The sequence below is a fragment of the Biomphalaria glabrata genome, chromosome 11 (genome assembly GCF_947242115.1).
Source record: "Biomphalaria glabrata chromosome 11, xgBioGlab47.1, whole genome shotgun sequence".
Lineage (NCBI taxonomy): Eukaryota > Metazoa > Mollusca > Gastropoda > Planorbidae > Biomphalaria > Biomphalaria glabrata.
The window spans coordinates 21,909,016-21,933,290 of NC_074721.1; the positions used below are offsets into that span (position 1 = coordinate 21,909,016).

A 24,275-nucleotide genomic window follows, 5' to 3' on the forward strand; every position below is an offset into this window, starting at 1 on the left:
CAGGGATGGTAGCGGGAAGAGTATGTATCCGGGACTATCAAAACGACCTGCGAAATCGCAACCTGTGTCGGACCAGTGACAACTAACTTTTGGTCTATAGTTCCCACAGATTGCGACATCCTTTTGGTTTATTATTTGGCTTTAGTTAAAAAATATTGAATAAGATTTACAGAGTTTTTTTCTAAATATAAAGGCACATGGGGTCCCCGCTTTATATGTGTGTATAAAAAAAGTTAATCATTTTTTGTTTTCTCGGCTCACCCACAGACTTGACAGATTACAGACAAAGGGTAGGAATAGTGTGACACTGAGACCTTTTTCTGGAGAATGACACATACAGACATTGGGAGCAAGTCGACGACGCTGGCTCGCGATCTTGGCTCCAAGAGGTGTGAGTTTTTTTGCCAGACAACATGTAGGAAGTAATTCTAAGGGTTAAGGGTAAGACGAAATGATTGTATTACTTATAGATTTTGCATTAGATGTTAGTCAATTATGAATAAATAGAAATGCTTTTTTGTTAATTGTTAGCTATATTTTATTTGTCCATTTAGAGTGACAGTCCTTGGAATCCGAGTCATCGACAGTCTCAGTCGGTAGATGACAGTTCGTGAATTATGTATTTGAAGTAACAATTTTGAGTCAGTATATGTCAGTCTTAAGTCTGTGACAGTCTGCGTCACAGAAAAATAGTCAAAAGTCAATATAGATATTAGCGAGATTGGTGAAGACCAGTGAACAATACGAGTAGCGACTTACAGTGATTGGCATCAAATGACATAGAAAGTAGTACTGAACTCTAATGCAGTCTGCGGCGCTGGGTCCAGTGCATGGAAGAGGGAGTACCAGAAGTTCATCAAAGCCAATATCTTCTACCATTTCGACTTCTATACACCGAATCTCTACATATGTAAGTCGTGTTTGTTCCTTTGTCAATAATAGATGGTAGTAAACTTTAATTAAAAAAAGAATGTTTCTAATGACGTCACAGACGAGTAGATGGTAAGAAAAGAAGGCTTAGACTTGTTTCATACTGTCCAGTTTTTTTTTCCAGATTAACTTTTCATGGCTGCAGGTGTCTTCTCACTCTTTGTATTTCTATTCAAATATAGAACTTTGGTAAATCATTACATGCTCTCCTAATTTTGAAATGAACATCATGAATGTTCATAAGCTCTCCGTGAACAGAATGGCTACCGTGTTGGCTTGAGTAGCCTGATAAAGCTTGAGTCATGATTTCGGATACAAGTCGTTCCCCTTTTTTAATTTTTTTATAAATGATTTTTATTGTTAGCCTAGATGTATTACAAATTTAATGACATCTCTATTCCAAACTAATTGATACAAGTACATTTAATATAAGCTTCTTTTTTTTATATTTTCTATTTTCGTGCTGAATTTTTTTTTTTTAGAAGAACGATCTCAGTAACGTTGTGCGCTGTCATGTTTTTGATAATGAAAAAAAAACTAAAAGCACCTCTAACAAACACTTTCTTAATAGATAATTCATCAGTTTCAATGAACTCTATTGCCTTGCAATAGTTTTACGTAACAGAAAAGGTAAAAAGATTGGTTCAACTAAAGACATCTGGCAATAGTCACTAATATGCTCTTCTTTATTTTCAGAGTGAGACTAATAATTAAATTGTACCAAAAATCTAACATTAAGGCTTTTTCTGAAACAGAATGTTGACTTTGTAAACTTAGTGACATTCATTAAAAATAACTTTTATGATGTTTTAAAAAATTGCTTGTATGGGTGACCCGACTAAATAACGCATAATATAATAGCCCCAAACCCTCCTTTAGGACAAAAACTATACGGAGAACTGCCTGGGCAGGAAACCACTGCACAGTTCATCTTAGATATAGGATTACTGATCTTAACCCTCCGACACTTAAAATGAGAACGAAGAAGAAAACAGATTTGTGTGTACACAAATAGTGTGAACAGCAGCAAAGTTTTTTTAAGTATGGAAATAAAGCTTCTGGCACCCACAAGACTGCCGTGGAAGTACTGACTAGAACTTCTCTTTGCTTTGTCCTCTGAAGCTGGATCAGCTTCTGCGCTAAATGTTTGTAAGAAAATGTTTTACATGTTTTGGGTGTTACTTCAGAGATAAAGATAGTTTACTTCCTAATACAAACCTCCGACAGGACGACGGGGGATGGGAGGCGGCAGGGTTTGAGCCCGAGACCATCGATAAATCTGAACGACAGTCCAGCGCGCAAGCCGCACAACCAGGCACCCATGGTAAGCTGGTGGTATTGAAAACTGGTTCTTGACGTCTTTAAATTTACTTTTATAAATTGCCTAATTAAAGAATCTAAATAAGTGTTGTACTTTTAATCATTTCACTAGAAATAGTTTTACCTTTCAGCAAAGGAAAATTACAAAACCTGTTTTCTTTTGCTTGCTTGTAGAAATGGGAAAGCCTTGTTTGAAAAGATTTTACATGCAATTGCATTTCATATGCAAGCAACCCATTGAAATAGTAGTTATTAAAAGCATGAAATCTGTCTTCCACACTTCATTATATATATTGGTAGTCACAGTCAATGTCCTTCTAGTAACATTGCGATTTCTTATTTGAGATTTTATATTGTTCTCATTTGCCTTGCCCATGCTAAGCTAGCGGATACATTGGATTATTTTGTTGCTAAATTAAATCTACCATTGGTTTACAATACATAAGTTCTAATAATTTTGATAGTTATTACCATCTAATAATAAAATTATTGAAATTTTATGCAGCTTTGTGCAAACTACCTGTTTAGAGTTTATGGTTTGGAAATTTTTAATAAAAAAAAAAACACTGTTTTTCTCTGTCAAAAGATATCGAGCTCCATCAGTTGTTACACTTGCCATCTTGTTCCAAGCAAACCCAACACTCAACACCGTTCTTCATAGTATTTAATAAATAAGTAGATACTGCGTCTCGAATAGAGTGTATTGATGTATAACCAATAAACATGATTAAAACTTTTTTATAATAAGACAGTTTCAATAATTTATATATATATATTTTTAAATAAATTTTCATTTTTATATGTATATACTGTGAGCACACCTGATTTCTGTAGGTGTCGGCGGGCCGCATAAAACACTCCGGCGGGCCCGCGGGACGTAATTTGCCAACCCTGCTCTAATCTAATTATAAAATATGAATGTTACCGAATACATATTAAAAATAACTTTACAATGTGAAATAAAGGCAATCCAAGAATATATAACAAGGCCAACGCTAAGGTTATCTAGTAACGAAGACACAAGTTTACTTCAGAAACTCAAATGATACACTTGGCTCTACAGTTCAAGATGAATTGAGTCTTTCAAACGATTAAGAAGAAAAGTCAGACGTCATGTGAAAATTTACGCCGAAGCGACAAAGGGAGAGCAACTAGTACTCAAGAAAAGATTATCACAAATGACGTCATCGCCTATTGATGAAAGCGGCGCTATTAAATTGAGAACATGTTAACTTTTCAACTACATAGATAGTTGTGACACTTATAATTCATATCATGTCACGTGATACGCTAGATTTTTTGCATCATACCGAGAGGAAATACACATTGTTAAATTGGATTCTGGACAAGTGCTAATAGGTAAGAATAAAATTATACAATTTATTAATTCATTTTTTTTCCAAATTTTAAAAATTAAAGCAATTTTTTCAAGAGAATGGAAATGTTTTAGCTACACAAGAAAATTGTAAATATTCACCTCAATTTGCGTAACCCTTAACAACACTATTACAGAACAGAGATGAATTGTGTCATAGAAATAAAAACAAGTCCTTTGATTGTCACTTATCTATATACACAAACAACAGAGCACTCATTATCTCGTTCATTGTGCACTAGCTAGCAGAGTAACACATAATCAATGTCAGACAGTAACACTTCTGTTTGTAGTCAGCAATGACGATATAAATAAAGACTTCTGTTCTCAATCCAGTAGACAATATTTACTGATGTTTACAGTAATAGAACACATATAGGTCATGTTCTAGCTAGGTTCAAGTCGTAGTACATAATTTATGAACTTAAGTCATTTAAAATCGAATCTAGATTAATGGCAAAAAGATTAGACGCCCCCCCCCTTTATATCTTTTCAAAGAATTACAAGATACAGCCAGTTCTGTGGAGACTGCTAAGTAGTGCCGATATTCTTGGACAGGATTGTTACACAATTAGACTTCAACTACATTTTTTTCTTTCTTTTTAAACCTCCGTTTAGTTTGGAGCATAATAGTTAATGTTTTGTTTAACGTAACGCCAATAGTATTTGACAACTGCTGTTCTTTACAAAATTGCAAACGATACCCTCCCCCTATTTTTTAATTCAAGAGACCATTTAGATAGATTCACTTCTGCTTTGCTTTAGGACTTGTATGTAAGGACGTCTGATCATAAAATATGTTATTGCTATCTATTTTAAGTTGTTTTATCCTGTACAATGCTGATTAAGAAAACCTATTTTTATTTGTAAATTTTAATGTCAGATATTAATTCTTTTAATATTAAAAAAAATAACACATCTAACACTATAAAAACTATTATGTATAAAATAACTATAATTATAAGATAAAAGTGAGAAAATAAATAAATAGACATTTCTTTTTAGTTCTTCAGTTTATAAATGATTCAATAGATTCAACTATTTACCTGCAATCACATACACAAATTTAAAACTAACAAAAAAGTGATAAGTATGATATTGTAATAACTTAAGGAAGGCAACTCAACGAGGACATAGACGTTTATTTACACGGAGACATTACAAACACAAAGGGGCATCTGCCTTGAGCACAGCAACTCCATATTGGCTCTCTACTTGGGCGGAAATCGTTCTCCTCTTCTCTTCCTAATGTTGACATTCTTTTCAGTCTAGTTTATCACAGTGCGCACCCTCTAGCTTAGATGTCGGTGCGCATGGCGGGGTTATAATAATATATATATATATATGAAAAAGTTTCTGTGCTGCCTTTTCGATTTAAGGAAAAATGAAAGTAAAGTTGCTCGAGTCTGAATTTAAACCTGAGCTTCTTTAACAAAACTTCGACGTGTCTTGCATGTGAGCTGATCAAGTACTTATTTTATTAAAAAAAACTTTTATATGTGTATTGTTAATTTTTTTAAGCAAATGATCTAATTCTCCATAGTATTGTAATCATTTTCGAGGATCGCCCGTTTGCAATTTTATTGGTAAGTTTTTTTTCAAACTTGAATCGTTAATGGAAGTCTGGAGAAATAAAGTGTACAAGTGTCCAAGATTTTGACCAGAAAGACGGATTGACTTGATATAATATCAGCAATATAACACAATGTCTAGCTTACTTCACTTACTTTCAAGAGCCAAACATCTCTTTCTTATAACCTTCTTATGAATGGTCGTACTCATGTTAGCATAAGACGCTTATCGTGTACACTCTTTATAGTAAGCCCCAATGTCATTTTACTGTAATAAATATTTTTACTATGAGGTGGATTACAAACAAATATAGTTGGATTCCTAAAGTAGATTTCTTTGTTTCTTAAAATTATTAACACTGATTGGCTTTTTTTGTTTCTTCGTCCTTAGATAACAAATTTAACATGTGCACTACACAAGATCATATCAAGATGACTACAGAACAATTACTGGATGTCAGTGATACGGTGTACATTGCTTTCGACTTAATATTAAATTGCTTTTTGTCCTTGTTGCTTGCTATGCTAGGTTTTGTTGGTAATATCCTGAATATTTGTGTTTTGTCTCAACAAGGAATGAGAGATACAACTAATCTACTGCTTCTTTATCTGGCTGTCTCAGATTTGATCTTTTCTTTTTTAACTCTTGTTTATAGAATTCCAAATGTAGTTTTTTATTTTGATAAACATTTATCTGTTTCTTTAAAATATTGCTACTTTCAGGTTCTTGATTCCATTAAACTTTTATCTTTGTTTTGTAGCACATATTTTATCACAATGTTATCTGTAGAAAGAATGTTTGCTGTTTGTTTTCCATTTCAAGTTTCTAGAATTGTAACACGTTTTAGAATCAAAATAACTGCAATGTGTATAACTGTAATACTTTTTCTATTTCTGTCTCCTATGTATGGTTTTGCATATCTAGACACTGCCATTGTAGACAATGTCACTGAAATATGGAGATATGGAACACCTTTTTATTTTGATAATTATTCATTTTTTTCAACTTTCTATCTAAGTATATTTATAAATGTTTATAGTATGGGTATTCCAATTATCATTATAACCAGTTGTACAATAATGACAATAATAAAAGTCAAGACGTCATATCAAACTATACAATGCATGTCTGACACAGTACGAGTAAAACGGGTGCAAGAAATTAGGTCAGTTAAAATCAGTTTATTTTTGTCGACTTTTTTAATCCTGTTTGTCATAGTTCCTCCAGGAATTATTGAAACGTTATTGTTTACACGATATTCTGATTTACGTTTAACCCTCAAGTCTGTAGAACTATTGATTTCTTCGGAACAAATGATTTATGTACTGAACTCTTCATTCAATTTTATTGTGTATGTTATTACTAGTCCTAAATTCGCAAAGAAAGTAAAACAAAAATTATGTGATTGGAAATAGTAAAAAAAAAACTATATTATATACTTTCTGTCATTCTAGCTACATACGTTTCCTTTTTTAAAGAGAGAAAAATCTATTTAGTATGCATATAAGTTAAAACAACAATTAATAAGTAGTGTTTTTATATTGGTACCACTATGCTAAAGGGAAACGTTTCCTTGTTGAAGCTTTGAAATTTAAATTACCCTTATACAAAACAATTTAATCAATTAGATAATCATTCAATAACATCCTTTATGCCAGGTTCCCATTTAACTATCTATACTATAAAGTATAAAGTAAGGCGCATGTATGTATGTATATATGTATGTATGCATGTATGTGTTATGAAAATTATGTTCTGTATCGGTTATCGTTCTTATGTTAACATGTGCTTATAACTTGTCCGTAAGAATGTGTTCACTAAGTGTGTGTTGTGTAGTCATTCAGTGTATTAAAGCCATACTGTACAGACATGGTTTATACTATACAGACATGGTTCACGACTCTCTTATCTTTATGTTCATAACAATTTAATACTCTGAATCCAAAACTGTGAAGTTGTAAGAATTTCGAAATGGATAGGATATTTCGCCCAGAGAAGGTTGACATTGAGCACACGGCACCTCAAGCAGCAGAGCATTGGCAGCACTGGTATGAAACTTTAAAAAATTTTATATCAGTAGATAAACTTGATACTAAGAAACTACTGATAAACTATATCTCTCCTGCTGTATATCAAATGATACTTGATAAAGAGACATTTGATGAAGCAATCCAGACTCTAAATGGCGACTACATTCAACCAAAGAATGAGGTGTTTGCTAGGCACAGGTTAGCTACTTGCAAACAAGAGCAAGGTCAAACGATAGACGCCTACATGCAGAAATTAAGAATTCTATCCAAAGATTGCAACTTCAAAGCGGTGACTGCTGCACAACACCGAGAAGAGGCTATTAGAGATTTGTTTATCAATAGACTTGTGTCCAAAAGCATTCAAAAACGTCTACTTGAAAAGACTGTTTTGAGTTTAAAGGACGCTTTCGAGGAGGCTCGCTTACTAGAACATGCTTATCAGCACTCATTACAGTATGAATCATCACAGCCGGAAACAAATTGCGCGGCAACTACTCTCACCAATTCATCGGCCTCACCCTTGACAAATGTAACGATTCCTCTAAAAGCATTAGCTAGCAAGTGTTACTTTTGCGGCAGTGTTAAGCATCCCCGCTCTCAATGCCCTGCAAGGGAAGCTACATGCAATAAGTGCTTCAAAAAGGGTCACTTTCAAAGAGTTTGCAAATCTAGATCATCAACAGTTTCGGCTATCGCTACTGTGCAGCCTTTGAATTTAAATAAATCTACAAAACCTATTTGCATCAACAACGTGCAATCGAAAGCCCTAGTATACATTGGGAGCTGTGAAAGCTATATTTCGACGCACATCGCTAAGAAGCACAAATGGCAGACATGTTCCTCAGGCAACAGAATCTTTATGGCTTCCACCCATCTATCTCGAATCACTCAAGGACATATCTACACCAACATACGTCTAAAAAATGAACGATACGAGGGAGTTAGACTTTCTCTACTAGAAAATTTATGCTCTCACGTAATTCTTGGACTTGACTTTATAGGTTTGCACCAAAACTTGTTTATTCCTTTCGATGGTCAGTAACCATCGTTGTGCCTGTGTACTCTTCAGCAAGAGAGGGTAGAGGCTTCTAGCCTATTTAGTAATCTGTCACCAAACTGTACCCCAGTGGCTACAAGGTCTCGTAGATACTCAATTCCATATACCGGTTCGCTCCACTAGACGCTTACCCCTGCCCAGAATTGACGAACTAGCAGAAAAGATTTACCAGTACTCTGTATATAGCACTTTAGACCTGAAAAGTGCATACCATCAGATTCCTATAAAAGAAGAGGAAAGGCCGTTCACAGCCTTCGAAGCATGTGGGAAACTGTATCAATTCTGTCGGATTCCGTTTGGCGTTACGAAAGGAGTCGTTTGTTTTCAGCGTACGATTGACAAAATCATCGAAGACGAACGACTCACTGACACTTTTGCTTATGTGGACATTGTGACCATCTGCGGTATGGACTCTGAATCACACGACCGAAACCTACAGCGATTTCTTGATAGTGCTCAAAAGTATGGAATCACTTTTAATGAAACAAAAAGTGAAATTAGCACTGCTAAAGTGAGAATGTTAGGATACGAGATTTCCAATGGTAAACTTAAGCCGGATCCTGAGAGATTTCGTGCTTTAAGGGAATTACCCGTACCAGTGAACATGCGTGAACAGAAACAAGTAATGGGTCTTCTGGGTTACTACTCACAGTGGATACCTAATTCTTCAACAAAAATTAGACTGTTAACAAGAAATCAACAATTTCCTGTCTCCGAAGAAGTCAAAAGAACATTTGAAAGTTTGAAAAATGAGCTTGAAAAAGCCGCCGTATATACTATAAATCCGAATCGCCCTTTAACCGTTGAGACGGATGCTTCTGATATAGCCATTGCAGGCTACCCTCAACCAAGATTACCGGCCCGTTGCTTTCTTCTCTCGCTCATTAACAAAAAAGTGAAAGAAAACATTCTTCAGTTGAGAAAGAAGCATATGCCATTGTTGAGCCGTTGAGGAAATGGAGACATTTCTTAGTTGGTAAAGCGTTCACACTTGTTACGGATCAGCGATCTGTCTCTTTCATGCATAACAGGTCAAACAAAGGAAAAATTAAAAATGAAAAAAATCCAGAGGTGGAAACTAGAACTCTCGTGTTTCCACTATGACATCATTTATCGCCCTGGGAATCAGAACACTGTAGCTGATACATTTACCAGAAACTATCTATCTGCCATCACTCGCAATGACCTTAAATTGCTGCATACTAGTCTTTGCCACCCGGGCGTTACTCGACTATTGCACTACGTAAGGACTAAAAATATTCCATTTTCCTGTGATGACGTCAGAACTGTGATAGAAAAATGTCAAACTTGTGCAGAACTAAAGCCCGTTTTTTTCGACAGTCGACCTCAGAACTGATTAAAGCAACTCAACCTTTTGAAAGAATTAGTAGGGATTTTAAAGGACCTATCCCTACTGTTTCTAGAAATAAATATATATACTTACCATTATAGATGAATTCTCTAGATTTCCATTTGCATTAGCATGTCCCGATATGTCTTCTTCTACGGTCGTTAAATGTCTCAATGAACTATTCGCCCTATTTGGATTTCCAGCTTACGTCCACACTGACAGGGGAACTTCGTTTATGTCTACAGAGGTGCAGCATTTCCTCCACGAGAGAGGAATTGCAACCAGTGGAACGACCCCTTACAGCCCGAGATGAAACGGATAAATAGAGAGAGTATACAGGACTTTATGAAAAGCCATCACCTTGGCTTTACATTCTAAGGAATTGGGCATAGCTAAATGGGAACTAGTACTAAATGATGCTCTGCCATCCATCCGGTCATTACTATGCACTGCAACTAACAGGACACCACATGAAGACTTCTTGGGTTCAACCGAAGAAGTGGTTAAGGGACATCCTTGTAAACATGGTTGACCAGTCCTGGTCCTGTCCTGCTGAAGAAGAACGTTAGATCATCTAAATATGATCCCATAACAGAGGAAGTTGATTTGGTAACATGCAACCCTCAGTACGCCAAACGGCAGAGAGGAAACTGTCTCATTACGAATGTTAGCCCCTAGGGAGGACCAACATGTATGTGTATGTATGTATGTGACTAATAGAAATCAAAACCGCTTGACCAATCTTGATAAAACTTGGAAGGAATTTTCCTTGGGTACTAACTTAGACCGTAGTGTATGTATTGTAGCCCTAATACAAACTTAAGACCCTAAAAAAAAATAAAGTTGTCCAACTTTATTAAAGCTTTAGTATTTATGGATCTAGGCCATGTTTACAATGTTGACATGAAAAAAGATCGAAAGGATTTAGATCTAGATCTAATTTTAAGAAATACACTTTGCGCATATAGTTTTTTACTTTGACACATGAAAATACAAAGGAAGGTCTATTGATTTCATATTATAATAAAATTAACCTTCAAATTTATGCTTCAAAACCATTTTTTACATAAATTAGTTCCTTATATCTGTAGCTACAGATTTCCTGACGAACATTCTTACATTAGACAATATCATGCCTAGGTCTAAATCTCTAATATGATATAACTTCTCTTCGCACATATAGTTTTATACTTTAACACATGAACATACTAATTATAGTCCATTCATTTCAAATTTTGATCAAACTAACATTCAAATTTGTTTTTAATACATTCGTTTATGAAAGCTGCGAAGCCGAGTTGAGATAGGCCTATATTCATTCATAAATCGCGTACTAAAAATTATTTCGTTTAATTGTTTACTTTATTACCCCATTCAATAAAGGAAGCTATCGCTCTTTTCGTTTTTTAATAGATATGTATGTATCGACTTCGGGTAAACCATTTTCGCAAAACTAATTTTATTTTGTAGCGAAAGAGAAAAAACTTGAAAGGATCATTAGCTACGTTTAACATACATCTAAATCCAATCCACTAGATTAGTAAACACAAACTTAGACCCGCAGGCCGTGAGTAATGTCAGGCTGGTATCTTTATGACTATCAATTCATAAAATACACATATATATATATATATATATATATATATATATATATATATATATATATATATATATATATATATATATATATATATATATATATATATATATATATATTTACAAGACAGACAAACAGAGTGAGTTGATAAAATCTTTGTAAAAAATTATCTTTAAAATTTTGATATCATTTTTGGAAAATTGAAAGAATATTTATAATAAGAGAATGTCTATAAAAGAATGTCTATAAAAGAATGTCAGTAAGAGAATGTCTATTTTTTTTGTTTGGTTGGCAGCATAGATAAAGAAAATTTAGATTAATTATTAAATTAATAGTTAATTGATATATTAATTTATACATTTTATATTGTTTAAAAGTCATTGTTAAGAAATAAAACAAAAAGCTTTGGTGGAACTCTCCCACATTTGGGGGGGGGGGGGGGAAGTGGTGGTTAGGTTTAAATGTGAGGTATGTTCATTTTAATTTAGAAGCTAATCATCTTGTAGAAATTAATGGTTTTATGAAAACGTATATTTTAACTATGAATTCTTTTGAATATATGTGATTCATTTATTTATTCTTTTTGACAATGTTAAATGTATGTAGTGTTAAGTATTTTGTGTGTGTGTATACTTTGTCCCCCAAATGTATTATATCAGAATATAGTGGGAAGTACAAAACAAAATCTATTTCATTCTTTTAGAAGTTTAAGAATGTCAATCTTTTATTCCATTATTTCTATGTTTCGTTCTGTCAGTTCTCAATGTAATTGTACATGGCGATTAGAAGAGAAAGTCTCTTAAGTCTCCCCCCCCCCCAAACAGTGTGGAAAAAACACAGCTCACGTCGTGTCGTTTTACATTGCATTTTTTGCGTAAAACTATTGGGTTATTATTGGCTTGGAAGAAAGTTTTTGCTGTGTAACTTCTCAACAGATTTCGAACAGACATTTAATATTGCAATTAGTATATTCATTATTGTTTTAGTACGAAACATCAAGTGACGCAAATCTCTACGTTATAGGGTAAAACAAACACTTTGTGACAAAGTAAAATGGCGCATTTTTTTGCTTAATAGTTTTAAACCATAGCATTAGTTTTCTAAAGAAACGTTTCCGTGGGGCACCTCTGTTACGCGAACCACCTTTCCTTTGGCATATGTTCGTCCCCCATGCGTAATACGTGCCCTGCGCAGCCTGACTTTCGGTCTATAAGAAGTTCATACCGGCTTTTGCCATCTATCCATCCCAGTGGCGCTACAGCTACATACGGCCTGCTTCAATACAACCCATCATTCAGATCTCTCCTGGGCCTTCCGTCTCCACGCCCTAACCCCAAGCTTTTACCGAGGCTTATAGTTAAATCAAAAGAGGCTGCAGCGTACGCAAACTCGTTGGCCGCTGGCTAGATATCTTGTTCAGTGTGAGAAAGTAAGGCGTAGAGAAGATGTGTTGTGACCATTTCCTTTGTTTTGGTACGGGACAGTAAACTTCAAAGCTTGAACACATGGTAATAATTCACAAGCAAAATAATAATAATAAAGCTTGTCTTCGAGTCCGAAGATTAATGAGGAATGCAGTATTTTGCGTGGCTACGCAGCCCCAGCTGTGATCTACATATTTTGTCACATCCAGGGCAAGAATATAATTGCCGCCGGTGGTCGATTAAGATTTTCTTTTCGCCGTCTGCGTCTGTCCTCTGCAGCGGATTTTCTTTGGTCTTAAATGTGTATCCCGCGGCCTTTGTATAGAGATAATTCCCCCACGGTAACGCTTTAAAGACCAGCTTAGGCGCCAACTTGCCTTAGTTGACATAGAAGAGAGCACCTATTTGCAAGTGGCCTCAGAACGAGACAGCTGGAGGTCACCAGCAAAGTAACAACAAAGTAAAAGTTACCTATACCGCTCTACTCAATTTAAGTGTACACAATTTATAAAGCTCTCTAAACACAATAACTAATCGTACATTGACAAATTTAATTTCATTACTTCTCATCCATACTTACATAATAAATCAATCTACAATAAGATGGTGAGCAAATGTTTAATAAGGTCTATTAATTTATTAAAACGTGTTCATGTTTGCAAAGAAATATTTTGATTTACTGCGGTAAGCCTAGTGACATAAGCGTCGTTTTTCCCGTTTGACGTCATGGAAAATTTTCATTCATAAAACATTCTAGCCAAAGTTAATTTTTCGATAATGAAACATTTTCAAAACGATATAACTGTCGACCTCGAGTTTTTCCCGTTTCCCATATGGCCAATGAGTTGAGAATTTTTTTTCTCATTTATATACATATACTTTGAAATTTTAAAGAAAATCTCTAGGCATTCCAGTACTGGAAGATCTGGTAGAGAAGCCAGGGCGACATCGTCTACTGTATTCTGTGTGGCATAGACTTCGAGGTAGTGTTCTGTCCATCGTTCTAGCTGCTTGGTTTGATCTGTAATTTTTTCTCCTGATTTGGATAGAAGGGGGGCAGGCTTAGACACTGTTGGACCCAGGGCCGCTTTAATGCCATCAAATAAAGCTTTGCTATTTCCTGAGTGGAGACTGTCTTGGATTCTGTTGCAGGTATCCCTCCAAAAGTTGTTGGCACATTTTATAGCCATTTGTTTTGCCTCTTTATTAGCACTTTTGAAGGCCTCCAAAGATTTTGGACTAGGCTTTGTCTTGTGAGCGAGGTGTGCAGATCGTTTTTTCTCGATGCAAGGTTCCATATGTGCTAGATTCGCCTCAAACCAGTCTACATTTTTGTGTTTTTGAGGCCCAAAGGCGGTGATTGCCGAACTGTAGATTACGTCTCTTAATTTCTCCCATCTGATAGAGATGTCTTCTTCATCATTTAATGAGGGGATTGAACTGTTCAGGTGCTCGCCAAAGAGTGCACACTTTTCTGGGTCACCTATATGGTTGACGTTAATTTGCCTAGTTCTAGGTTGAGTGGAAGTATATGCCTTCTTAAGAAGTAGTTTGATTTTGCTTAGCACTAGTGAATGGTCTCAGTTGCAGTCCGCACTATGGTATGAACGGGTGTGGATGACACTTTTCAGATCCATCCTTCGGGTGATGCAGAGGTCAAGCTGGTGCCACCTTTTTGAGCGTGGGTGCTGCCAAGAGACTTTATGGCGTTCCTTGCCAGAGAAGAATGTATTTGTTACACACAGTTCATGAGAGCTACAGAACTCGAGTAGCCTTTGGCCATTGTCATTTATTTTGCCAACACCATGAGGTCCCAAGCATTTTGGCCATGCATCATTTCCATCACCAACAAGGGCATTAAAGTCTCCATTTATATAGAGGTGCTCGGATTTTGGAATACTTTTAATTACGTCCTCTAGAGCTTGAAAGAATCTGTCTTTGTCCTCTTCTGGTTGGTGAGTAAGCACAGATTATATTAACTTTGCCTTGCTGTGATGCAAATTTCATGTGTGCTATTCTTTCATTGCCAATGGGAAACATTGTAATGCAGGGGACGAGGCTGTTTCTTATTGCGAAGCCGACGCCATGTATTCTAGGGCCTTGTTCTGGTTTTCCTTGCCAGTAGAATGTATAGTTGCTTTAAGAGATCCACTGTCTGCCAGTCTGGTTTCTTGCAGGCAGGCCACATCAATGTTTAGTCTGCTGAGTTCTCTGTCGATGATAGCTGTTTGTCGCATGTCGGTGACGAGTTCAGGGTCAGTATTGAAGCCAGGACACATTGTCCGTATGTTCCAGCTTGCTAAACGCATTAATGTTGAGGGTTTTCTTTTGATTTTATTTGCAGGTGCCGGTGAGCAGCTTGCTTTTTGATTTTGTCTTAGCACCACGCACCCAGTGGTGCAGCAAGCTGTGGCGGGATAGCACTTTATTGTCTGAGGGCTGCTCGGCTTAAGGCAGGCAGTAGCTATCCAGTGAGGCTAAAAAGCCCCTCCTACCGTCAAGAGTGGTGCCTGGCGTTCCAGCTTACGCCAATCAGCTAGGAACTTATCACCGGTAACTACCACTCTCCGTGTTTTTTCAAAGACATTACTGTCCGAGATGAAGTGACCTCTCCATCGCTGGGGGAAAGCCTGGGCGGTAAATTTGCTAGTGCTGGACTGCCCACATGTCAGCACACGCCTCTCTTCCATACTGACCGGGTCCAAAGGGATGGCGAGCCATCAAAATTTGGGGACAGGTGGCTGCAGGAGTTTGCCAGAGAGCAGTAGTCTTACTACTGTCCCCCCGCCTACGGGGCTCCAGGACCGGATTTTCATTTAGGGTTTACTCCCTTAGCCTTAGACCTTGCAGGGACACACACACAAGGCAGTGCGGCTATTGACCTATAGCTAGGGGTTTGGTTTGTGGGCAACAGGGCGTTTCCGTACGCCGATGGGCCATGCCTGCCTCACATTTTGGGGCCAAACCTCCTCCGAGACCCTTGCAGTTTAGCCTGAGGCTTCGCAGCCTCAGTTTCCATCTGCCACCACGAGGAGGTACTGCATAGGACTTGCTGTGGAGAGGCTATGTACTGGCAAGAGAGATTTACAAAATTGTTCCCCTTTCACTGATGCTAGCCAGCGGTGGCAACAAGTCAAGCTACCACACTATACGCTTCACACAGTCATTGGACTTCCCAGTGGAAGTAGTGAAAGTCAACGAATCACTCCTGCTCCCTGGACTCTATATTCTCCTCTGCCGCTGTTGCTGATGATGCAGCTATTGTGGCTGATTCTGATATTCAGCTACAGTCCCTGGTTGACAAACTATCTGCTGCTTGCCAGAAGTTTGGCTTAAACATCAGTCAAAGCAAGACTAAGATACTTGTCCAAAACAAAAACACTTAACCTCAAGTAAGCATTAATGGCCAACCACTAGAAATTGTTGATCACTTTTGTTACCTTGGCTCCATCATATCCAACAACACTCTACTGGATAAAGACATAAACAACAGGATAGCCAAGGCAATGGCCACCATGTCACGGTTGCAGAAAAGAGTCTGGGACAACATATTGCTGAGTAGCAGTACTAAAGCCCTAGTCTACCGGACCTGTGTGTTGAGCACCTTGCTGTACGGAAGTGAAACATGGTCAACCTACTCATGGCAGGAAAAAAAGCTGAATGTCTTCCACCTCCGATGCCTAAGGCAGATCCTTAAAATAAGGTAGCAAGATAAGATAACCAATGAGGAAGTGCTACAAAGAGCAGGATGCCAGGACATCCTCTCTGTTATCAGCAGCAGATGCCTTAGCTGGCTTGGCCACGTTCGTAGAATGCCATTAGGTCGACTTCCACAGGACATCCTGTATGGCGATCTAATAGAAGGCAGGAGAGCCGCTGGTCGCCCACTTTTACGTCATACGGATGTATGCAAACGCGACATGAAGCTCTTCAAAATTGACACTGGCAACTGGGAAGAGGTGGCACTGGACAGATCCACATGGAGAGAGAGCATAAAGGAAGGGTCACAAATTGCAGATGTCATACACAACAGAAGCAGAAAGAAGGGTGAAACTGCAACGGCGCCTGGTGATTATATATGCAAAACCTGCGATCGCAGCTGTGTATCAAGGATTGGCCTCTTTAGTCACACAAGAAGTTGCAAAGGGAAGAGATCGTCTCTCGAGACGTAAAATGCAACAGATATAACAGAATTGCTTGCTTAAGAGAATATGATATACAAGTTGCAAGTAATAGAACAGTTACAATACATATTTAAATTATGCGAATTAACTCTTGAGAGTTTTCTGATACTACTTTTATTTCTTGGTTGTCTGATTAAAAGCTACTCTGTTTTGATGAGCTAGGCGGCATTTTATCTTCTTGACGACAGTGTGCTGTGATAACCTCTGTAGTTTGTAGCGGCTGAAGTGCATTACATTACATTACATTACATTGACGTTGTACGAAATTTGAGAAAAAAAATAGAAATTAGTTTGAAAACATTTATTGTGACAATATTCAATATTGTTTGTGTCTGAAGATGATTCTAAAGCCACAATATTTTTTGCATAACAAACTTACTTTTTTAGTACAAACATCTTTGTTAATGTCTTAGTAAATTTCTGACTTGTTAAAACGTACAAAATAAAGTTACATGACGAATTCATTATATAAAGAATTTGATCTGAAGAAAAAAGTAATCGATAAGCCTTTTCCGATAAATGGACACTAGGTCTGTTTGTTATAAGTACTGTCTCAATACATCCTGATGGTACAAGAACTAGGCTTATAAGAGACGTTGACAAAACTAGACTTAGTTTCACAGATCTTATTTCTTTTGTTCTTTTTAGTTGAGAGTTTGTCGATAATTTCCTAGTATTTTTAAAAGACATTTTAATTGTTGTTATAGTCATTATTGAGCATACCATAACAATAACTATAGGAATAACCATTGAATAAACATTGACAAATGTACTCAGATAAAAATTTTTTAAAAAATCGTAGTTGTTTAAAGTAAAATTAGTCACATATCTTCTCATTTCAGTAGCATTGTCCACAATATAAAGGTCTAAGTAAGTGAGACCATACAGAGGCAACTGGATTACAAAAATAATAAACGTTATAATGAATGCACATATTTTGATTCTAAAACGTGTTACAATTCTAGAAACTTGAAATGGAAAACAAACAGCAAACATTCTTTCTACAGATAACATTGTGATCAAATATGTACCTGAAAATAAAGCTGTATATTTTATATTATCAAATATTTCATAGTAATAAGATAATATTGTAACTGATAAATGTCTATCAACGTAGAAAACAATGTTTTGAATTCGATAAGCGATTGTCAAAATAGAAAAAATTAAATCTGAGACAGCCAGATACAGCAGCAATAAATTTGTTGTGTCTCTCATGCCTTGTTGCGACAAGACACAAATATTCAATATATTACCAAGAAAACCGAACCAAGCCAACGCTTGTGCTAAAAAACAGTTAATCAAAATGTCAAAGGCAGTATAGATTGTGTCACTGACATCGAGTAAATTGTGTGTGCCTTCATCACTTGTGATATTCATGGTACATATACCTATTGAAGAGTTAAAAAAAAACATTTTTAATAATAATAGTCACAAATACATATATTTTATTGGCAACAAAAACAAAAAAAAACAGAAAAAAAAAACAAAAACACAACTAATAATTCTTTAACACCTAGTGGATACACATGTACATTATAAGAAAACTGCTCCATCTCTCTCTCTTTCGCTCTCTGTCTGAGTGTGTGTGTGTGTGTGTGTGTTCGAAAGGGTTAGGGTTATAGGATAGGAGCCCTAACATGTGGAGCTTACAATTAGTATTCTCTAACATTATAGGATAGGAGCCCTAACATGTAAAGCTTACAATTAGTATTCTCTCTAAACATTATATATTTTTTTACGTTTGTTTTATATCTGAATAATACACAGTAATGAAGATTGTACCAGTATAATTCTGTCAATCAGCATAACTTTAATATAGAAATGTTGTAGAGAAGAGATAAAAATTGATTTAAATGTAAAACCAATAAAAGCATGTCTTTAAATTGTTGATTATTAATATACAGTAAATTCAATAGACCGCTATTTCAGATTATGTTATAGAAACTTGCTAATCTTTGTCAGATAATGATTACTTCGAATTTTTTTTTTAATGGAATAAAGACTTGCTTTGTAGAATTATTTGAAAATAAGCATATACAAATGATTTAATTTATATATTTAAATACATTTAGAAAAATATGATAATATTGTAACTGATTAATTCAACTTCTAAAATTATGAAATAATAAAAAAAAAAATAGTAAACAAAAAATATGTGATTCAATTAAGGTATCGAACCCTGAAGCTGAACGTCCATATTTTCTAAAACAGTTTCAAGGAAGTCGACCTTATGCGATTTTGTGTTGTTATGTTTATTATATGGACATTTAGGTCTAACACTAGACCAAAAGTTCTGATTTAGAACTCTAAAGATCTAGTCAACTTCTAGATCTAGAATGTAGATGTAATCTATAACTATATTAGTCTATTTATAGACCTTTTAGGAAAGAAATATTTTTTTACGTATGTCTCATTGTTTGTGCATAAAAAAAAATGTCCACATTGGTCAGTTGTGCTTTTTTAAATGTTTGGTAAAAAAACAACAACTGGTTAACGGCTAAAGCCAACAGTTTATAAAGGTATCCTGTGATCAACACAAGTAAAAAAACATTTTTTTTGCTAATTGTTAAATGTCCAGTGTTGGGCCAATTTATACATATTAAAAACTACAGCACAAAAACTTTTTTATTCCACCGATCAATTGGAATCATCGAGGCATTCTAGCTTACGGTTTCACTGGGTCCTGTCACTTGATCCCCCTTTCATTTGTCTCCGCTCATTTCATTCTCTGACCTTTGTATTCAAGACATTTAAATGATATTATAAAATCAGGAATATTTGATATATTCTTACAAATTTCACAATATATTTACAATTCAAGTCAGAACTTCAAACCAGGAACCTGCATAGATCCAGACTGGATGCTGATCTCAAAAATAGCTCTAACGATTTTCCTAGAAATTTAATGGTTGTTGTATATTGCTGAGGTAAGAATTATTAGCTCGTCGTCCACATGGTGAAAACTCTAGTTTGACCGTTAAGTAATAAAATAAAAAAATGTAAATTTGGCTTGAGTACTGACTTAGAATAACTTAGATCTAGAGCAAACATCGATTTTTAAAGGACTATTGCGTTCTCGAAAGGACTATCGCGTTCTCGAAAGGACTATTGCGTTCTCGAAAGGACTATCGCGTTCTCGAAAGGACTATTGCGTTCGGGAATATCCGAATGTAATTGATTCAAGAGTTTAATAAATATTGTTTAGGAAAATTGTGCACATCGTTTTCTAAGTCTAGATTTAAATGTCTATAGCAAACAGTTAATGAGGATATCCTGTAGTCAACACAATAGTCACAATATATGTATATATATATATATATATATATATATATATATATATATACTTTACATTACTGATTTTATGAATGCTTAAAGACCATTACACACAATGTATAATAAACAAGGTTTCAAAAGACAGTTTGTGTGGAAACACAAACTCAAAATCGGCCCCCGAAGTGGTCCACCCAGGCAGTCTTCAATATTTTCAGAAAGAATATCCGAATGAAATTATATCAAAGACAAATGAGAGATAAGAATGGAGAAAGAAGGTTAACAGATCTTGTGTAGTGCCCCAACGGTCCCGCAGATCAAAGGATCGGTGAAAGTAAATGTAAAGTTAGATGTTAACCTGGCCTAACTGGTTCTCCTTTCAGACCTTGTGGTCTATAGGGCAGATGATGTAAAGTTCTTCTGTTTTTGTGGCATACGGTTAACTAGGGTGTCATGTAGCCAGCACAATGACCAACCGCCGTTACTCTTCCCCAACTAATGTCAGGTACCCATTACATCTGAATGGACTCAGAGATGCCCAAAGATTCCAAAGTTGAAAATCCCAGTCTTCACCAGGATTCGAACCCGGGACCCCCGGTTCGGAAGCCAAGCGCTTTACCGCTCAGCCACCGCGCCCCTGGCCTAACTGATGTCTTATAATTGATCTAATTGTTTTGAAAAAGCTCAATCTCTTATTCGAATCCTCAAAAAAAAAAAAAAAAAAAAAAAAAAAAAAAAAAAAAAAAAAAAATCCGCAATAAAAATAAGTTCACAAAAATGAAGTTTACAAGATTACTATTCTTTTTAAATTAGGTCTAACTTGTAATGCATATTAATTAGCTTTTTCTTATAAAAAAAAACCTGCTTGCATAACTGATTTTAAAAATTAGATTTTTCTCTTTCAGAAAAAAAAAGTAGCCGTTGCATCAGAACTTTTAATGGTCTAAAATATTGTGATGTCCGATTTTCATTATCTTTACTAGTTTACGAGATCTAAACGGGACGGACGGACAGACATTTCGCACAAAACTAATAGCGTCTTTTCCCCTTCGGGGGCCGCTAAAAATGTAATTAGCAAAAAAGTAACTAACCAAGGGATTAATTGACCGCTATTCAGATGTCAGATGTGAATAGCTATATTCTTAATGTTGTTGACCACTTTACCTACCTGGACAGCTCATTATCCAACAATGCGTCACTATCCAGAAAAACAGACAACCATCTCGCAAAAGCCAACAGCTATTTAGGTCACCTCAAACTGAGAGTATGGAGGAATATGTCTCTTTACCTAGCAACAAAATCAATGTTAATAAAGCAGTGGTTCTCACCACACTTTTTGTTTGGCTCTGAGACCTGGGCTCTCAATAGAATGCATTTAACAATGTTTGGTCATTCTCTTTCTTTTTAGAATCAAATTATTGATTTTAATGTCTTTCCAAGTTTCAGTTTGTATGATTGATTTTGATGCTAATAAAATTGTTCTATACAATGCATAGACAAAGTAGGAAATAGAGAAATCATTTCTCACTTTACCTGGATGTTTATGACATTCTATAGAATGCCTAGGAACTCTATAGAATGATGGATTTCGCCCTTTACTGGTAACATATTTAAGAAGTCATTGGAAGAAACATATAGGGAATGATATTGTTTTGACATCAATATAAAACAATTTAAAAGTATATTTTCTTATTTTTATCCAATAATTAAGGAAATAAATAAATGAAAACAAATATATTAGTACGTACACAAATTGTTTAAAGTTTTTGTAAATTTAGAACTTGTAATAACATACACGATACAGTTGAATGGGGGAAATTATTGTGTAAAGAATTTGTTTTGAAGAAAGTAATAAATGCACAGATTTTCCCGTTAAATGTAAATCAGAACATCTTATATACAATAAAGTTTCAATAATTCCTGATGTGATTCCTGAATCACAAAAACTATTAAAAATGTAGACAGCAATAAACTGGTTTTGACTGATTTCATGTTTTTAACTCGTTTTGAATGTGCAATGTGCGAGACATTTTGTTTAGTAACTTTGGAAGAGGCCGTTAACTTTGTTAGTGTCATAATTGTGCATATTATTACAATAACAATTGGAATAGCCATTGAATAAATATTGACAAATAAGCTTAAATAAACATGTGTCCAAAATTGACACTTATCAAAATAAAAATGTGTCCCATAAGTCCATATCTCAGTTACATTGTCCACAATACCAACGTCTAAATATGAGAAACCATACATAGGGGACAGGAATAGAATAAGTATTACAGTTATACACACTGCAGTTATTTTGATTCTAAAGCGTGTTACAATTCTAGAAACTTGAAATGGAAAACAAACAGCAAACATTTTTTCCACAGATAAAATTGTGTTCAAATATGTGCTAGCAAACAATGATACAAGTTTAATCGTATCAAAAAATTGGACATTGTATGAACTTAGAGATATTGATAGATGTGTATTGAAATAAAATACCACATCAGGAATTCTGTGTAAAATGGTTAGAAACGAAAAAATCCAATCCGACACAGCCAGATACAGAAGTAATAAATTAGTTGTATCTTTGAGTCCTTGTTGAGATAATACACAGACTGTAAGGAGATACCCGATAAAACCTGATATAGCAAGTAATTCAGCCAAAATGCAATTCAGCAATATGTCAAAAGGGATGTACACATTATCACTGACATCTAGCAAATATTCTTTAGTCAACATTGTGTAATGTTGCTTGTGTGTAGTGTTCATCTTCAACTTTAGAATCTAGTCAAAAAGTAAAATATATTTATTTGTTTAGAATCATTGAAAAGAAATGTATGCTATGTAAAGGACATATTCAAAATATGTAGAATTACAGCACTGATGGTGTTTGAAAGTAAAAAAAAAAGGTCTTAAATCTATTGATAGTTAGATTGCTATATAGATAGACAGACAGTCAGACAGATTGATTTTGCCAGGGTTACATGACCAATCTCTGTATATGCAAATGATTTAATTTTTTTCCTTCTTACGCTAAAACTCATTCCAAATATCTATGAATTTATGAACTCTTTACACACAAACTGGTCATTTTGTGCTCGATATTTTAAAATTATTAACAAAATTTTGGGATAGAGGCAAATAAAAAATATTTTATTTCTAGGAACTTCACCTTAGCAGCCAGAAAAGAGTGCTCATATGTGTCTCTAAATAACTGGTAGATATAAGAAGTACAAGTAATGTCTTTTTAACCCTTAATGATAATTAAAATTAATTCTCAACTATTAGATGGTTTTATAATGATGTTTGCTCCATTTGGCATAATAAAAATGCAATAACTTTAAACAATATATAAATAAATTGTAATGGAATAACAACAACTAGACTACATGACTTTATTTGACAAGATTGCAGTAGACAATGAACGATCACAAACACATCTCACATGATGTAGGACGTAATCGTCTTTTTGAAGTAACGTCTGTATCATATAAGAAGAATACATTGCTTAACTACTATGAACACACACATACTGGAAATGACCTTTTGACACGCTGGACACACAAAGAAAAGAAACTTCTCAGTTATACTACAATAAAAACAAACTTGTATAAAATAACGACAGTAGACTTTTTAAAATAGTAACCACGCTAGTTTTCGCAAAAATAATAAAATGTTCTTTGGTGTAATGTCTTATATGCTTGCTTTACTATTCATTTTGATATTCTGAATTTAACAATAAGCACTAATGAAGATTTTCATTCTCTGTTTATTGAAATAGGTGTTGACGAATATAATTGTATGGAACAATACATAATTGAACAAAGCATGCCTTTTTTGTTGTTGGTGACTAATTGTTTATCAATATTCACAGAATGCAGCATATGAAAAAGCAAAGTGGCGATTTCTTAATACATGACATTCTTCTCTTCCTTGTATTTGTATTGAACCATTCTCTTAACAACGAAAACTAGTATTGTGCCGAAATAAAACTGACTTGTAATTAGCAGTTATAAAAAAATGTTGTGTATGTACCAAATGAATGATGTCGTTTTTAACAAGTTAGCACATGTTTTTGTTATTGATAGATAGTTATATACATTGCGATGATAAACAAATAAATTTTGAGGTTTCTGGTGGAATTCAAAATATTATAAACATTTTCATTTCTTTCTTA

The 24,275-nt window shown here is 35.1% G+C and overlaps 3 protein-coding genes across 3 annotated transcripts; 2 read left to right on the top strand and 1 right to left on the bottom strand.

Moving 5' to 3' along the window:
• Positions 1 to 3,274: 3,274 nt before the first annotated feature.
• LOC129921789 (probable G-protein coupled receptor B0563.6) lies at positions 3,275 to 6,989 on the top strand. The gene is made up of 2 exons (XM_056004644.1): positions 3,275 to 3,609; positions 5,588 to 6,989. The coding sequence occupies exon 2, from the start codon at positions 5,602 to 5,604 to the stop codon at positions 6,610 to 6,612; it is 1,011 nt and encodes a 336-aa protein (XP_055860619.1). The 5' UTR covers positions 3,275 to 3,609; positions 5,588 to 5,601; the 3' UTR covers positions 6,613 to 6,989.
• Positions 6,990 to 7,168: 179 nt separating this feature from the next.
• Positions 7,169 to 8,269, top strand: LOC106057928 (uncharacterized). Its single transcript, XM_013215278.2, has one exon. It carries the CDS (start codon positions 7,169 to 7,171, stop codon positions 8,267 to 8,269), a length of 1,101 nt encoding a protein of 366 aa, XP_013070732.2.
• An 8,690-nt stretch (positions 8,270 to 16,959) lies between these two features.
• LOC106057931 (growth hormone secretagogue receptor type 1-like) lies at positions 16,960 to 21,533 on the bottom strand. Its single transcript, XM_056004873.1, has 2 exons — positions 21,279 to 21,533; positions 16,960 to 18,228 (listed from the first exon to the last, which is right to left on the bottom strand). The coding sequence occupies exons 1-2, from the start codon at positions 21,289 to 21,291 to the stop codon at positions 17,216 to 17,218; spliced, it is 1,026 nt and encodes a 341-aa protein (XP_055860848.1). The 5' UTR covers positions 21,292 to 21,533; the 3' UTR covers positions 16,960 to 17,215.
• Positions 21,534 to 24,275: the final 2,742 nt, after the last annotated feature.